Source organism: Leptodactylus fuscus, chromosome 10, assembly GCF_031893055.1.
Source record: "Leptodactylus fuscus isolate aLepFus1 chromosome 10, aLepFus1.hap2, whole genome shotgun sequence".
Classification (NCBI taxonomy): domain Eukaryota; kingdom Metazoa; phylum Chordata; class Amphibia; order Anura; family Leptodactylidae; genus Leptodactylus; species Leptodactylus fuscus.
This window is the reverse complement of record NC_134274.1, coordinates 4,155,338-4,174,110: the sequence shown is the minus strand read 5'-3', so window position 1 is coordinate 4,174,110 and position 18,773 is coordinate 4,155,338. Positions and strand designations below refer to the sequence as shown.

Sequence of the window (18,773 nt, the reverse complement as noted above, 5' to 3'; positions counted from 1 at the left end):
GACTACAAGCAGAGGAGATATATAGGAGACTACAAGTAGAGGAGCTATATAGGAGACTACAAGCGAAGGAGCTATATAGGAGACTACAAGCAGAAGAACTATATAGGAGACTACAAGCGGAGGAGATATATAGGAGACTACAAGAGGAGGAGCTATATAGGAGACTACAAGTAGAGGAGCTATATAGGAGACTACAAGCGAAGGAGCTATATAGGAGACTAGAAGCAGAGGAGCTATATAGGAGACTACAAGAGGAGGAGCTATATAGGAGACTACAAGCGGAGGAGCTATATAAGAGACTACAAGCGGAGGAGATATATAAGAGACTACAAGAGGAGGAGATATATAGGAGACTACAAGCGGAGGAGCTATATAGGAGACTACAAGCGGAGGAGCTATATAGGAGACTACAAGCGGAGGAGCTATATAGGAGACTACAAGTGGAGGAGCTATATAGGAGACTACAAGAGGAGGAGTTATATAGGAAACTACATGCAAAGGAACTATATAGAAGACTACAAGAGGAGGAGTTATATAGGAGACTAGAAGAGGAGGAGATATATAGGAGACTACAAGCGGAGGAGCTATATAGGAGACTACAAGCGGAGGAGATATATAGGAGACTACAAGCAAAGGAACTATATAGAAGACTACAAGAGGAGGAGTTATATAGGAGACTAGAAGAGGAGGAGTTATATAGGAGACTACAAGAGGAGGAGATATATAGGAGACTACAAGCGGAGGAGCTATATAGGAGACTACAAGCGGAGGAGATATATAGGAGACTACAAGCAAAGGAACTATATAGAAGACTACAAGAGGAGGAGTTATATAGGAGACTACAAGCAGAGGAACTATATAGGAGACTACAAGAGGAGGAGCTATATAGGAGACTACAAGAGGAGGAGTTATATAGGAGACTACAAGCAGAGGAGTTATATAGGAGACTACAAGCAGAGGAGCGATATAGGAGACTACAAGTGGAGGAGCTATATAGGAGACTACAAGAGGAGAAGATATATAGGAGACTACAAGCGGAGGAGCTATATAGGAGACTACAAGTAGAGGAGCTATATAGGAGACTAGAAGCGGAGGAGCTATATAGGAGACTACAAGAGGAGGAGATATATAGGAGACTACAAGCGAAGGAGCTATATAGGAGACTAGAAGCAGAGGATCTATATAGGAGACTACAAGAGGAGGAGCTATATAGGAGACTACAAGCGGAGGAGCTATATAAGAGACTACAAGCGGAGGAGATATATAAGAGACTACAAGAGGAGGAGATATATAGGAGACTACAAGCGGAGGAGCTATATAGGAGACTACAAGCGGAGGAGCTATATAGGAGACTACAAGTAGAGGAGCTATATAGGAGACTACAAGCGAAGGAGCTATATAGGAGACTACAAGCAGAAGAACTATATAGGAGACTACAAGCAGAGGAGATATATAGGAGACTACAAGAGGAGGAGTTATATAGGAGACTACAAGCAGAAGAGTTATATAGGAGACTACAAGTGGAGGAGCTATATAGGAGACTACAAGCGGAGGAGCTATATAAGAGACTACAAGCGGAGGAGATATATAAGAGACTACAAGAGGAGGAGATATATAGGAGACTACAAGCGGAGGAGCTATATAGGAGACTACAAGCGGAGGAGCTATATAGGAGACTAGAAGCAGAGGAGCTATATAGGAGACTACAAGAGGAGGAGATATATAGGAGACTACAAGCGGAGGAGCTATATAGGAGACTACAAGTAGAGGAGCTATATAGGAGACTACAAGCGAAGGAGCTATATAGGAGACTAGAAGCAGAGGAGCTATATAGGAGACTACAAGAGGAGGAGCTATATAGGAGACTACAAGCGGAGGAGCTATATAAGAGACTACAAGCGGAGGAGATATATAAGAGACTACAAGAGGAGGAGATATATAGGAGATTACAAGCGGAGGAGCTATATAGGAGACTACAAGCGGAGGAGATATATAGGAGACTACAAGTAGAGGAGCTATATAGGAGACTACAAGCGAAGGAGCTATATAGGAGACTACAAGCAGAAGAACTATATAGGAGACTACAAGCGAAGGAGCTATATAGGAGACTACAAGCAGAAGAACTATATAGGAGACTACAAGTGGAGGAGCTATATAGGAGACTACAAGCGGAGGAGCTATATAGGAGACTACAAGCGGAGGAGCTATATAGGAGACTACAAGAGGAGGAGTTATATAGGAAACTACAAGCAAAGGAACTATATAGAAGACTACAAGAGGAGGAGTTATATAGGAGACTAGAAGAGGAGGAGATATATAGGAGACTACAAGCGGAGGAGCTATATAGGAGACTACAAGCGGAGGAGATATATAGGAGACTACAAGCAAAGGAACTATATAGAAGACTACAAGAGGAGGAGTTATATAGGAGACTAGAAGAGGAGGAGTTATATAGGAGACTACAAGAGGAGGAGATATATAGGAGACTACAAGCGGAGGAGCTATATAGGAGACTACAAGCGGAGGAGATATATAGGAGACTACAAGCAAAGGAACTATATAGAAGACTACAAGAGGAGGAGTTATATAGGAGACTACAAGCAGAGGAGCTATATAGGAGACTACAAGAGGAGGAGCTATATAGGAGACTACAAGAGGAGGAGTTATATAGGAGACTACAAGCAGAGGAGTTATATAGGAGACTACAAGCAGAGGAGCGATATAGGAGACTACAAGTGGAGGAGCTATATAGGAGACTAGAAGAGGAGGAGATATATAGGAGACTACAAGCGGAGGAGCTATATAGGAGACTACAAGCGGAGGAGATATATAGGAGACTACAAGCAAAGGAACTATATAGAAGACTACAAGAGGAGGAGTTGTATAGGAGACTAGAAGAGGAGGAGTTATATAGGAGACTACAAGAGGAGGAGATATATAGGAGACTACAAGCGGAGGAGCTATATAGGAGACTACAAGCGGAGGAGATATATAGGAGACTACAAGCAAAGGAACTATATAGAAGACTACAAGAGGAGGAGTTATATAGGAGACTACAAGCAGAGGAGCTATATAGGAGACTACAAGAGGAGGAGCTATATAGGAGACTACAAGAGGAGGAGTTATATAGGAGACTACAAGCAGAGGAGTTATATAGGAGACTACAAGCAGAGGAGCGATATAGGAGACTACAAGTGGAGGAGCTATATAGGAGACTACAAGAGGAGGAGATATATAGGAGACTACAAGCGGAGGAGTTATATAGGAGACTACAAGCAGAGGAGTTATATAGGAGACTACAAGCAGAGGAGTTATATAGGAGACTACAAGTGGAGGAGTCATATAGGAGACTACAAGCAGAGGAGTTATATAGGAGACTACAAGCAGAGGAGCTATATAGAAGACTACAAGAGGAGGAGTTATATAGGAAACTACAAGCAGAGGAGATATATAGGAGACTACAAGAGGAGGAGATATATAGGAGACTACAAGCGGAGGAGTTATATAGGAGACTACAAGCAGAGGAGCTATATAGGAGACTACAAGTGGAGGAACTATATAGGAGTCTACAAGTGGAGGAGTTATATAGGAGACTACAAGTGGAAGAACTATATAGGGGACTACAAGCAGAAGAGCTATATAGGAGACTAGAAGTGGAGGAACTATATAGGAGACTACAAGTGGAGATATATAGGAGACTACAAGCGGAGGAGTTATATAGGAGACTACAAGCGGAGGAGTTATATAGGAGACTACAAGCGGAGGAACTATATAGGAGACTACAAGCGGAGGAGATATATAGGAGACTACAAGCGGAGGAGTTATATAGGAGACTACAAGCAGAGGAGCTATATAGGAGAATAGAAGTGGAGGAACTATATAGGAGACTACAAGCGGAGGAGATATATAGGAGACTACAAGAGGAGGAGTTATATAGGAGACTACAAGCGGAGGAGTTATATAGGAGACTACAAGCGGAGGAGATATATAGGAGACTACAAGCGGAGGAGTTATATAGGAGACTACAAGTGGAGGAGATATATAGGAGACTACAAGCAGAGGAGATATATAGGAGACTACAAGCAGAGGAGATATATAGGAGACTACAAGCAGAGGAGATATTTAGGAGACTACAAGAAGAGGAGTTATATAGGAGACTACAAGCAGAAGAGATATATAGGAGACTACAAGAGGAGGAGATATATAGGAGACTATAAGCAGAAGAGTTATATAAGAGACTACAAGCAGAGGAGATATATAGGAGATTACGAGAGGAGGAGTTATATAGGAGACTACAAGCAGAAGAGATATATAGGAGACTACAAGAGGAGGAGATATATAGGAGACTACAAGCGGAGGAGATATATAAGAGACTACAAGAGGAGGAGATATATAGGAGACTACAAGCGGAGGAGTTATATAGGAGACTACAAGCAGAGGAGCTATATAGGAGACTACAAGCAGAAGAGTTATATAGGAGACTACAAGCAGAGGAGATATATAGGAGACTACAAGCAGAGGAGCTACATAGGAGACTACAAGCAGAGGAGCTATATAGGAGACTACAAGCAGAGGAGATATATAGGAGACTACAAGCGGAAGAGTTATATAGGAAACTACAAGCGGAGGAGTTATATAGGAGACTACAAGCAGAGGAGCTATATAGGAGACTACAAGCAGAGGAGCTATAAAGGAGACTACAAGCAGAGGAGATATATAGGAGACTACAAGCGGAGGAGTTGTATAGGAGACTACAAGCGGAGGAGATATATAGGAGACTACAAGCCGAGAAGATATATAGGAGACTACAAGCGGAGGAGTTGTATAGGAGACTACAAGCAGAGGAGTTATATAGGAGACTACAAGCGGAGAAGTTATATAAGAAACTACAAGCGGAGGAGTTATATAGGAGACTACAAGAGGAGGAGCTATATAGGAGACTACAAGCGGAGAAGTTATATAAGAAACTACAAGCGGAGGAGTTATATAGGAGACTACAAGCAGAGGAGTTATATAGGAGACTACAAGAGGAGGAGCTATATAGGAGACTACAAGCGGAGGAGCTATATAGGAGACTACAAGCGGAGGAGTTATATAGGAGACTACAGGTGAAGGAACTATATAGAAGACTACAAGCAGAGGAACTATATAGGAGACTACAAGCAGAGGAGATATATAGGAGACTACAAGAGGAGGAGATATATAGGAAACTACAAGCGGAGGAGCTATATAGGAGACTACAAGCAGAGGAGATATATAGGAGACTACAAGCAGGGAAACTATATGTATGACAACAATTGGAGGAGGTATATAGGAGACTACAAGTAGAAGCTATATATATAAGAGAATACAAGTGACATAACGGCAGGAGGATACAAGCAGAAGCATCATGATACTGTGAGCAAGGAATTACATGGCAGACTACAAACAATGGAGCTACAAAGGAGTCTGCAAATAGATAAGTAACCTGAGACTACAAGACTGAAGCTGACCAGCACATAGATTACATTAGTATCGACCAAAGCAATCTAAGGGAGTGTTCACATCATGTTCTTCACATCTGCTTAGCGGATACAGCTAACAAATTGCTGATGTTTGCAGATGGAGGCCCTGTCCTTCTACAGAGAGACCGCTGCAAAAAGACAAGGATCCCCTTCTGTGTCCATCAAACAGAAAGATATAACTGTGCAGATGGAAAGCAACAAACTGATACACATAGCTCTGAAAAATGTTTTTGCTCTTGGATACCCCCAATTACACCCATTCACACTCCGCCTGGGCTGCTGGTTGGTCTAGTAATGTGCCAGACAGACAGGGCGACTCCTATCTCTCTCCAGCCATTAAATCTAAGTCTCCTCCTCCATTCCTAACACTAAGCCTCACACTGTATTATATCCGTTCCTATCTCTCTAATCTCTCCCCACAAATAGACGCCTTCACTTTTATACAATCTCTGACCTAAACCCATCATGGCCGACTATCTGCTATCACAAGGTGTGACTGCAGGGGGCACTGTCTGACCCTTTAGTGCTTGCACATGGCCGCCATCATTTTAGCCCATTTGTGCAAATTAGTTTGAACCCTAAATTTTTGGACAGTGTGCACCGAAGCCACCATACCAGAGACCCGGACGGCTCCTCTTTATACCCTATCTGGCTCCCTTGGTTCCGTGTCACCTCTCCTGGCTTTGTATCATATCCTCACCTCGTCCCTCCTGGTCCCCGCGCTCCTCTTTTAATGCTGCAGCAATGCAGAGAGACATTTTATATGTTTGCAGCAGAAATAATAAAGGATTTCTGCATGAATGTCAATATGAAATAATAAGTTCCCGCTTTTATTATTGGTTATGCACACGGGTTGCCAAGAACAAAACTGACTATTCTTCCCCCGGCGTCACGTATATTAATTGGAGCGCAGATATGGGAAAGAGACTTCTTTATTGATCATAAAAATTATAGATTTCTTCTACTGGAACACGATCGATTATCGCGGCACCTGAAATATTCCTGAAAAAGGCCAAATTGTCATTTTAGAAATAAACTTTATGTTTTCTCCAAGTCTTAAAAGAAGCGAAGTCTGAAGGGGCAGAAGTGGTGAAAAGAGTCTAAGATATTCTGAGAACTGGAGCAGAGAATGTGAATGAGACCTTACTGGACCCCCCCCCCCCCCCCATATATATAATATGGGGGACAGTAAGAGAGGTACAGAATATCAGCAGGACACCCCAAGTGTTGAAGAGTTATTACCTTGTACCCCGAGTGTCAGCCTGTCATTATCCTGTACCCCGAGTGTCAGCCTGTCATTACCCTGTACCCCGAGTGTCAGCCTGTCATTATCCTGTACCCCAAGTATCAGCCTGTCATTACCCTGTACCCCAAGTATCAGCCTGTCATTACCCTGTACCCCAAGTATGAGCCTGTCATTATCCTGTACCCCGAGTATCAGCCTGTCATTATCCTGTACCCCAAGTATCAGCCTGTCATTATACTATACCCCGAGTGTCAGCCTGTCATTACCCTGTACCCCGAGTGTCAGCCTGTCATTATCCTGTACCCCAAGTATCAGCCTGTCATTATCCTGTACCCCGAGTATCAGCCTGTCATTATCCTGTACCCCAAGTATCAGCCTGTCATTATCCTGTACCCCAAGTATCAGCCTGTCATTATCCTGTACCCCGAGTATCAGCCTGTCATTACCCTGTACCCCAAGTATCAGCCTGTCACTATCCTGTACCCCGAGTATCAGCCTGTCATTATCCTGTACCCCAAGTATCAGCCTGTCATTATCCTGTACCCCGAGTATCAGCCTGTCATTATCCTGTACCCCAAGTATCAGCCTGTCATTATCCTGTACCCCGAGTATCAGCCTGTCATTATCCTGTACCCCGAGTATCAGCCTGTCATTATCCTGTACCCCGAGTATCAGCCTGTCATTATCCTGTACCCCAAGTATCAGCCTGTCACTATCCTGTACCCCGAGTATCAGCCTGTCATTATCCTGTACCCCAAGTATCAGCCTGTCATTATCCTGTACCCCAAGTGTCAGCCTGTCATTATCCTGTACCCCAAGTATCAGCCTGTCATTATCCTGTACCCGAAGTATCAGCCTGTCATTATCCTGTACCCCGAGTATCAGCCTGTCATTATCCTGTACCCCAAGTATCAGCCTGTCATTATCCTGTACCCCGAGTGTCAGCCTGTCATTACCCTGTACCCCAAGTATGAGCCTGTCATTATCCTGTACCCCGAGTATCAGCCTGTCATTATCCTGTACCCGGAGTATCAGCCTGTCATTATCCTGTACCCCAAGTATCAGCCTGTCATTATCCTGTACCCCAAGTATCAGCCTGTCATTACCCTGTACCCCAAGTATCAGCCTGTAATTATCCTGTACCCCGAGTATCAGTCTGTCATTATCCTGTACCCCAAGTATCAGCCTGTCATTATCCTGTACCCCGAGTATCAGCCTGTCATTATCCTGTACCCCAAGTATCATCCTGTCATTATCCTGTACCCCAAGTATCAGCCTGTCATTATCCTGTACCCCAAGTATCAGCCTGTCATTATCCTGTACCCCGAGTATCAGTCTGTCATTATCCTGTACCCCAAGTATCATCCTGTCATTATCCTGTACCCCGAGTATCAGCCTGTCATTATCCTGTACCCCAAGTATCAGCCTGTCATTATCCCGTACCCCAAGTATCAGCCTGTCATTATCCTGTATCCCAAGTATCAGCCTGTCATTATCCTGTACCCCAAGTATCAGCCTGTCATTATCCTGTACCCCGAGTATCAGCCTGTCATTATCCTGTACCCCAAGTATCAGCCTGTCATTATCCTGTACCCCGAGTATCAGCCTGTCATTATCCTGTACCCCAAGTATCAGCCTGTCATTATCCTGTACCCCAAGTATCAGCCTGTCATTATCCTGTACCCCAAGTATCAGCCTGTCATTATCCTGTACCCCAAGTATCAGCCTGTCATTATCCTGTACCCCAAGTATCAGCCTGTCATTATCCTGTACCCCGAGTATCAGTCTGTCATTATCCTGTACCCCGAGTATCAGCCTGTCATTATCCTGTACCCCAAGTATCAGCCTGTCATTATCCTGTACCCCAAGTATCAGCCTGTCATTATCCTGTACCCCAAGTATCAGCCTGTCATTATCCCGTACCCCGAGTATCAGTCTGTCATTATCCTGTACCCCAAGTATCAGCCTGTCATTATCCCGTACCCCGAGTATCAGCCTGTCATTATCCTGTACCCCAAGTATCAGCCTGTCATTATCCTGAACTCCAAGTATCAGCCTGTCATTATCCTGTACCCCGAGTATCAGCCTGTCATTATCCTGTACCCCGAGTATCAGCCTGTCATTATCCTGTACCCCAAGTATCAGCCTGTCATTATCCTGTACCCCAAGTATCAGCCTATCATTATCCTGTACCCCAAGTATCAGCCTGTCATTATCCTGTACCCCAAGTATCAGCCTGTCATTATCCTGTACCCCAAGTATCAGCCTGTCATTATCCTGTACCCCAAGTATCAGCCTGTCATTACCCTGTACCCCAAGTATCAGCCTGTCATTATCCTGTACCCCAAGTATCAGCCTGTCATTATCCTGTACCCCAAGTATCAGCCTGTCATTATCCTGTACCCCGAGTATCAGCCTGTCATTATCCTGTACCCCGAGTATCAGCCTGTCATTATCCTGTACCCTGAGTATCAGCCTGTCATTATCCTGTACCCCAAGTATCAGCCTGTCATTATCCTGTACCCCAAGTATCAGCCTGTCATTATCCTGTACCCCGAGTATCAGCCTGTCATTATCCTGTACCCCAAGTATCAGCCTGTCATTACCCTGTACCCCAAGTATCAGCCTGTCACTATCCTGTACCCCGAGTATCAGCCTGTCATTATCCTGTACCCCAAGTATCAGCCTGTCATTATCCCGTACCCCAAGTATCAGCCTGTCATTATCCTGTACCCCGAGTATCAGCCTGTCATTATCCTGTACCCCGAGTATCAGCCTGTCATTATCCTGTACCCCAAGTATCAGCCTGTCATTATCCTGTACCCCGAGTATCAGCCTGTCATTATCCTGTACCCCAAGTATCAGCCTGTCATTATCCTGTACCCCGAGTATCAGCCTGTCATTATCCTGTACCCCGAGTATCAGCCTGTCATTATCCTGTACCCCGAGTATCAGCCTGTCATTATCCTGTACCCCAAGTATCAGCCTGTCATTATCCTGTACCCCAAGTATCAGCCTGTCATTATCCTGTACCCCAAGTATCAGCCTGTCATTATCCTGTACCCCGAGTATCAGCCTGTCATTATCCTGTACCCCGAGTATCAGCCTGTCATTATCCTGTACCCCGAGTGTCAGCCTTCATTTCAGTCTTATTTCGAGGTCGGGGATCTTCTATTTTCCTAGATTGAGACATCCAACCTGCAATTCCAACCTTTGAACAGACATGGCGCTGTTTCTGGGAAGTAAACCCTGTACTATCCCTTTAAGCGTTCCTCCTCATCCTCCTTCCGTGTCCTATTTTCCATGATTCTGTCGCTTGTGTCTCCGGAGCTGCGGACTCAGCTCTCCTTACACAAATATTAATCTGCGTCTGTATTCGCATTAATCTTAATTCCCTGGGCTACATAATTGGTTATCTCAGGCTACTATTTCTCAGTCCAGTAATTGGTCATTGATTAGAGAGTCTGGCGGGATAAATAACAGCTGTGCGGACAATGCGGCCCCCTCCCCCGCACACGCCACATCACGTACGGCGCCTCGCGGGGCCTTATTTCACTTGTCTTATGTAATTCTGGATCCATCCATTTTTATATTCCCAATGACCACGGCCAGGACCTGCGGTAAATGAACTCGCTGTCACTGGACGGTAATGGTTAATAATTACAATGACAAGAGGATTAATCAGAAGCGAGCAATTACATATGCAAAGAATTCTGGGAAATCTGCCGTAGAATTCGGCCCTACAGTAACTCTCCGTCTTAGTCTTACACTTAAAGGGGAACTTCAATATAAAACATAGGCTGCGACTGGTGTTTGGATCATGGTGAGCTGCAGTACCAGACACAGCCACTTTGCCAAAGGCGGTGCTGTTTCCTGAAAAAAAATAAAGATTTAAAAAAAAACAGGAAATCTGGAATGTGAGATAACCTGCTTTGTCCAGAGACAGTGCCACACTAGACCACAGGCTGTGATAGGTATTGCAGCTTCGTCTCATTCACAATGTATCTATATTACCAGACATAACCTATGGAAGTAAAAGGCATGGTTTGCTAATCCTGTATAACCCCTGAAAGGGACCACTGAGGGAGTCTTAGTGCAGATCTCATCTCTGGTGCTGCCTAGGTCACATGAAGATCTGACTCAATAGGAAAAGGTGCAATGAATTTGGGGTGCACTGGAGACCCCCGTGACAAGAGATAGTGGATCATCGCCGCACTCTGTATTAGTCCATACCTCTTCTAATTGTAGCAAAAACGTGACATTGTGCCCTTGCTCTGCCGTCAGCTTCCCATCCAATGTTGTGACTCGGAGACCTCGCGGAGCTTTCCCGGGGCACTGCTGAGGTTTGGCCGTGTATTGTTCTCTGACACCATCTGTACAGTTGTTGGATACAACCTTTCTATAACTGAAACAACATAAAGTAGTAGAATACATGAAGATACAAACTATACATGTCTATCCAGCTGAGAAGACCCAAACATGGTCAGACCTTCCACCTCTCCAAGAGACTTTCCCTTAAAACTTGGGACTTCGAGAAGAGACATCGCCTGGAAGACGTTCTGGGTCAGATTCACTCAAATTTACCCCAATTGCCCATAAATGGTGAGAATTGGATTTTTTTTTAAACATTGTATCATATTGAAAATTCCAAGTGGCCAAGTGACCTTGTCATTGGCTGGTTTCGATCATGTAAATCCTCGATCAAGAAACTAGATCATTGACCAAAAGTGACTTCCCACTGGATTACAGCGGTCATTGTCTGATATAAGATATCCTATGGGAGGTTATCCCCGATCACTGAAACTAGGTCAATGACCTAATAGCCTCAGTGATCGGTAACCTTGTGGACCACAGCTCTCATTGGCTGATATAAGATATCCTATGGGAGGTTACCCCCGATCACTAGCCTCAGTGATGTGTCCTTCGTGGACCACATGATTGCAGCTTACAGCTCTCATTGGCTGATTCAGATCTGGTCCTGGTCACAGGAACTAGATCGATGACGGTCATCAGTTCATGACATCATTTCAAAAACTGAGAGCAAAGTCAACTTTTTGGAGTGTTTAGTTCAAAATGAATCCCAACAGTTTTTGGTTCACCAGAATCAATTTTTATTTTTTTATAGAAATTTGGACAAAATGGAAATGGTTCAATCCAAAATTCAAATTCAATTTAATTCGCTACAATGAAGTCAGACTACCAAAGCTTTGTTTGTAGTCTGTTACACATTTACTATACTGGAGCTGGGCATTGTCTTTGACGGTTCTGAACCGTAGAATCTATATCTGCTTAACGTGGCCGTATGACTTCATGACTGGTCGACACGTCCTGGTTAACAGCAGTCACAAAACTAAGATTCATACATTCATATGGGAGGGTAAGGAGGATGGTCAATTTTATGACCCACCCAATGGCCAGTGAATAATGAGATATGTAATGAGTTTTACCTACCCGGTGCTGTTTAGGTAACTTTGCCCGAGGCTGCAGTCCTTAGACAAGGACGATGGGTTGTACCAAAATGCTGGTAGGCACTGGCCATTGCTGTGCCGCTCATAGCCATAGTCACTGCGGGCGGAGAGGAAAGAATGTTACGAACAAGGAAAGAAACACTTTATCCGTTTATCAAAACTGTATCCAAAAATGTGTTTGGCCGATTCCATTTTAGCGCTTATCATTTGACATGTGGTCATTTCTGTTACTATATCCTCATATGCAGATGTGTCCACCGTTGACTTGCTCAAATTTGGTTTAATTAATTTAATTGATCATTATAGGATAGACATCTCGTGACAGAGTATCCTGATATACTGAGGCCGCCATCTTGTCTTTCCTAAGATCCTTATGGTTATATGGGATGTATAGCGCTCCGCACCACAATAATAGCTTCATAGTATCCCGGGGTTGGTCAGTGCTGTCTGAGAGACTCCAGGGTTCGGTGTGTCCCCCTCCCCCAGTGGCATAAGCTTCAGTACGAGAACATCCTCACTATTCCTTAAGTCGATTGTCAAAGTCCCTTTAAGATTTGCATCAAATTAGAACTCCAAACTTGTACAAAAGTTGAAAAGTTTCCCTTAAAGTAGCGAGGCCGAGTGAATCGGAGCGTTCAGCCCGGCAGTCTGTATAATAGCATTTATCGACAAATTACTAAAGCAAGAATCTCTCTCTCGGTAAGGCTGAGCCCGGGGGAGCTAATAATATCATTGTCAGAGCGCGCCGTACTGGTAAGTGTCTGCAGACTGCTGGAGGGAGCGCAACACAAGATTTTATTTCTCAAATTACATTCAACACCAGAAAGCGCGGCGTACGGGATACCTTTAATTCACCGCTGATTTGATAGACTTCAGATGATACACAGAAACAATGGAATGGAAGGCGATTATACTAACGCGGTTATCTCTCCTGAAACTTCACGTTTGATGCTCGATGTTACAAGATCCGGTATTAAAGGCGGATACAAGAAAGTTTTCTATGTAGGGATCATCGGGGGGTTAAATCTGAGGGCATTAAGAGGAATAATTGCCCTCAAACGGCCATCTCTAAGATACTGAAGGGGTTAAACCTGGGGGCACTAAGTCATCCCAAGGAGGTCATCTATGAGACCTCTAAGAGTGTCAACCATTATATCGCCTAAAGAAGGTCATACATAGACAGACATACCTACTACATAGCTGCCCTTCCCCCGCCCGTCCAGAAGTCCTTTCCCCCCCGCCCGTCCTCTCCTTGTGTTGGCGCTGACGTCTCCTGACACATGGGTGAGACAATCCCCTCTAATACAACTCTCTTCTTAGCTGTTATTAATGCCCGGGACGTCCGTCACCTTAATGCTACATCTTGTATTCCGTCTCCATGAGATCTCCGCTCTACATCTTGATTTAAAGGGGATTTATTGGCGCAGATAGAAATAGGATATTAGCAGACATGGCGTCTCTGTAGGATTTATCGTCACTCCTCAATGTGATGTTCTTGTTTTAAACGTCCTGTTCAGTATTGTAGAGATTTATACTGTACAGTGAGATGTGGAGTGTAGTCGCTGACCAGTCTGAGAGATGGGACTAAGACTCCGGACCAATCCATCTCAAGAATCTTATAGCCTGTGTCTCAGCTAGAACATATATCACACATATAGTATAGTGATAGTTTATAATCCTGCATCTCCAGCTTCCCAATACTCTTATTTCTACATCTTTATCATGACGATTGTTTGACTCAATAGCACCCCCGGGAGGTGAAACTTAATTCTCCCAGGGTCTCCGTCACCCCACTAGGGTTTGGTGGTCTATGGGGGTCCTATATGGCATTATTATTGGGCAATTTAGGTAGAATCTTCATTAGATTGGGCTAAACCACCCACTAGGAGATTGGGCTAATCCACCCACTAGGAGATTGGGCTATACCACCACTAGGAGATTGGACTATACCACCACTAGGAGATTGGACTATACCACCACTAGGAGATTGGACTATACCACCCACTAGGAGATTGGGCTAAACCACCACTAGGAGATTGGGCTAAACCACCACTAGGAGATTGGGCTAAACCACCACTAGAAGATTGGGCTAAACCACCCACTAGGAGATTGGGCTAAACCACCCACTAGGAGATTGGGCTAAACCACCCACTAGAAGATTGGACTAAACCACCCACTAGGAGATTAGGCTAAAGCACCCACTAGGAGATTGGGCTAAGCCACCACTAGGAGATTGAGTTAAACCACCCACTAGGAGATTGGGCTAAACCACCACTAGGAGATTGGGCTAAACCACCACTAGGAGATTGGATTAAACCACCACTAGGAGATTGGGCTAAACCATCACTAGGAGATTGGGCTAAACCACCCACTAGGAGATTGGGCAAAACCACCCACTAGGAGATTGGGAAAACCACCCTCTAGGAGATTGGGCTAAACCACCCTCTAGGAGATTGGATTAAACCAACACTAGGAGATTGGGCTAAACCACCCACTAGGAGATTGGGCTAAACCACCCACTAGAAGATTGGACTAAACCACCCATTAGGAGATTAGGCTAAACCACCCACTAGGAGATTGGGCTAAAGCACCCACTAGGAGATTGGGCTAAACCACCCACTAGAAGATTGGACTAAACCACCCATTAGGAGATTAGGCTAAACCACCCACTAGGAGATTGGGCTAAAGCACCCACTAGGAGATTGGGCTGAAGCACCCACTAGGAGATTGGGCTAAGCCACCACTAGGAGATTGGGTTAAACCACCCAATAGGAGATTGGGCTAAACCACCCTCTAGGAGATTGGATTAAACCAACACTAGGAGATTGGGCTAAACCACCCACTAGGAGATTGGGCTAAACCACCCACTAGAAGATTGGACTAAACCACCCATTAGGAGATTAGGCTAAACCACCCACTAGGAGATTGGGCTAAAGCACCCACTAGGAGATTGGGCTAAACCACCCACTAGAAGATTGGACTAAACCACCCATTAGGAGATTAGGCTAAACCACCCACTAGGAGATTGGGCTAAAGCACCCACTAGGAGATTGGGCTGAAGCACCCACTAGGAGATTGGGCTAAGCCACCACTAGGAGATTGGGTTAAACCACCCAATAGGAGATTGGGCTAAACCACCACTAGGAGATTGGGCTAAACCACCACTAGGAGATTGGGCTAAACCACCACTAGGAGATTGGGCTAAACCACCCACTAGGAGATTGGATTAAACCACCACTAGGAGATTGGGCTAAACCATCACTAGGAGATTGGGCTAAACCACCCACTAGGAGATTGGGCAAAACCACCCACTAGGAGATTGGGCTAAACCACCCACTAGGAGATTGGGCTAAATCACCCACTAGGAGATTGGGCTAAACCACTCACTAGGAGATTGGGCTAAACCACCCACTAGGAGATTGGGCTAAACCACCACTAGGAGATTGGGCTAAACCACCACTAGGAGATTGGGCTAAACCACCACTAGGAGATTGGGCTAAACCACCCACTAGGAGATTGGGCTAAACCACCACTAGGAGATTGGGCTAAACCACCACTAGGAGATTGGGCTAAACCACCACCATGATTACACAACATCAAATCTTCGACAAGTCAACCAAATAATATTGTGTGGTACTTCTGCAGTTTCACAGCTATTTTAGACTGAACAGATGCGAATTGGCGGCCAAATCACAAAATATGGCCTGAAAATCGTTTCCAGGTGGATGAAACAGCTGATTGGTGAGGGGTTGGGGTGTCGGATCCTGACGGATCTGATACTGATGACCTATCCTGTGGATTTCTATGCCATGGATGATCGCTTTAATAGTGGTATGATTGGAACACTATTCTACAAGCCATTTTTGTGTGTACCCTTCCAGTAGGTGGCGCTGCCTTAGCTTTGGACGTGTTACCTGTGATGAGCACCCCCATTGCTGACTCCCCATCATCTGCCTGGTTTGATAAGACATCACATGATCTTGCCTCACCAGGGGGTCCAGTATATAGCCATTGATCACTTTTTCTTGCACTGACACACTCGTATGAAACTCACCATTCGAAGTCGGCCTCGGTGCAGACACACGGCTCGGATGACATGGCGCCGGCGTACTTCCCCTGCATGCACTTCCTTTCTGACCTCCGCTTCATGTAGGTTCTCTTTGCACCCATAATACAGGCCTCCCCCTGGTGGAGAAGACAGAACGTCACAAATCCTAACATAAAGCAAACAGTGTAATAATAGGACATAAAGGTGGAAGAACGTCGTCATATAGAGCGGTTTCTGATGCAATCCCCCCGCCATGTGCCTAAGGTTTGATACGTGTTTATAGAATCAGTGATTTCTGATGAACGGTGGTCGGACTTGTACTGAAAGGGGTTGGACCCGACTAGAAAAACATGGCTCCAAAAACAGCACCCCACTAGGCCACAGGTTGTGTAGGGTATTGCAGCTCAGCCCCATTTACTGCAATAGAAAATGCAACCTAGGGATACACTTGGCACAGTTTCTGGCTGTGGTTTTTTTACTTTGCGACAAATGTGCACTAGAATTTTGGAGCAATTTGGACATAAGCTGTTGCATTTTAAGCCCCACCTCCTTTACTTGTAAACCCCGCCCTTGTGGGCAAGGCAGAAAAAGTGATTAAAATGCAAAATTAATATGTTGCAAAACATGTAGGCCAGTTCTCCAGAAGATGATGTGAAGATCATAAAATAGTCACCAGGTCCCTCCCTTATGTCATCTAGCAGAGCTACAAGGGACTACACGACCCCCTCCATTGGGGGGTCACTTCTTTGGGGACTACATGACACACAGTTGACTCCACCCTCCATTGGGGGGTCACTTCTTTGGGGACTACATTATACACAGTTGACTCCACCCTCCATTGGGGGGGGTCACTTCTTTGGGAACTACATGACACACAGTTGACTCCACCCTCCATTGGGGGGTCACTTCTTTGGAAACTACATGACACACAGTTGACTCCATCCTCCATTGGGGGGTCACTTCTTTGGGAACTACATGACACACAGTTGACTCCATCCTCCATTGGGGCGGTCACTTCTTTGGGAACTACATGACACACAGTTGACTCCACCCTCCATTGGGGCGGTCACTTCTTTGGGAACTACATGACACACAGTTGACTCCACCCTCCATTGGGGGGTCACTTCTTTGGGAACTACATGACACACAGATGACTCCACCCTCCATTGGGGGTCACTTCTTTAGGACCCTCCATTACCACTCCTGGACTACGCCCTGACATTTCCACTTGGTTCCCTTTAAGAACAGTCCGGCAGCACCGCCTAAATCCGAGCGCCATCCCGGGGCTCCTGATGGACATGTGATGTCCTTGTTCTTAAGCTCTCACATTTGTTAGATGAGTTAATCAGATGGGACTTGACTTATTGCCGCATCGGAAGTGGCTTTGTGTATATATTTACAGTAAATCACGCGGGCAGCCATTGAGCGGGGCCGCCATAGTTCACCGTTTTACCAGGCGTGCAATAATGGACTTCAGCTTGGCGCTATAACTCTTGCAGGATCTAAATTGCCACCCGGCTCATATTTCCTCCTCGTCCTTTCCAGCAGGAATTTGTCTTTGAGACGCCGCTCATCTTTGTGTAGGGTTGATTTACGCCCCGTAATCTCCTCCTGACTATGTATGAAGAGCGTCCAGGGCTGAGCTATCTGCAGACTCATCGCACTTGTTTGGCCTTTTAAAAACTGTAAATAACTTTCAACTTTTTTTCTTCTTTCCTCCTCCCCAAGTAGTCGAGGTTAACAAGACAGGCGAGCCGGGCAGTGGCGAGCCCCCGGTGAGTTAGACACGATTTTACATGTAAAAGTTTCCTATTAAAAAATCTTCAAAATGTGACATGAATCCACTTTGTTATTTATAAGGCGCCACTCCAATCCATCAATGCCAGCCGCTACAATATTCGGTCTGACGCTAGCCTCTGGCAGCTGACAACTCGCAATCAAACGCTGACAAGTCCTGCTCCTCTTCAGCATGTTCATGTCAGCGATTGCTAGACTGAACACAAGGCAAAAATAGGACACGGGGGAAAAAAAAAATAATCTTCTCCCGGCTCCGGTGAAGAGATACAAAATATAATAATCATGGTGAATGTTGGGAGCTTCTATAGAGCCGGTGTCGAGATGTCACAATGGGAAAGCTGAAGAACTCGCGCCATCGATGGCGAGGAGGAGGCAAAGTTTTTGGGACATTCAAGTGTCACGAGTTGAAGGTATTCGAGAAGGGATCTACGTAGCGATGGCTGGTCCTCGATAGGCTGCAGTCTCCGCAGAATTGAATCGTTCAAGCACGAAAATCATTTTTTTTTGTTTTTATTCCCGTTATCGCTTTTATGGGGTCATATAAAATGCTCATTTGGGTGCGTGCATGTTGGTTACAATCCCGGGACATAAAAGGAGATGAGACAGAAGGTAAAAAGACAGTGTGTACTGGATTTTATAGCCTGCGGGAAGATGAGAACCGATGCAGGGCCATAAAAGTTATGGGTTGAACATTAAGGAAGATAAAATTT

The 18,773-nt window shown here is 45.1% G+C and overlaps 1 protein-coding gene across 1 annotated transcript in view; it reads right to left on the bottom strand.

Moving 5' to 3' along the window:
- SORCS1 (sortilin related VPS10 domain containing receptor 1) overlaps window positions 1-18,773 on the bottom strand; it is a 400,088-nt gene that overhangs the window by 49,173 nt on the left and 332,142 nt on the right. Inside the window, 3 exon segments of the mRNA XM_075258641.1 lie at window positions 10,984-11,155; window positions 12,202-12,315; window positions 16,273-16,403. Of these exon segments, the coding sequence (XP_075114742.1) occupies window positions 10,984-11,155; window positions 12,202-12,315; window positions 16,273-16,403 (417 nt within the window).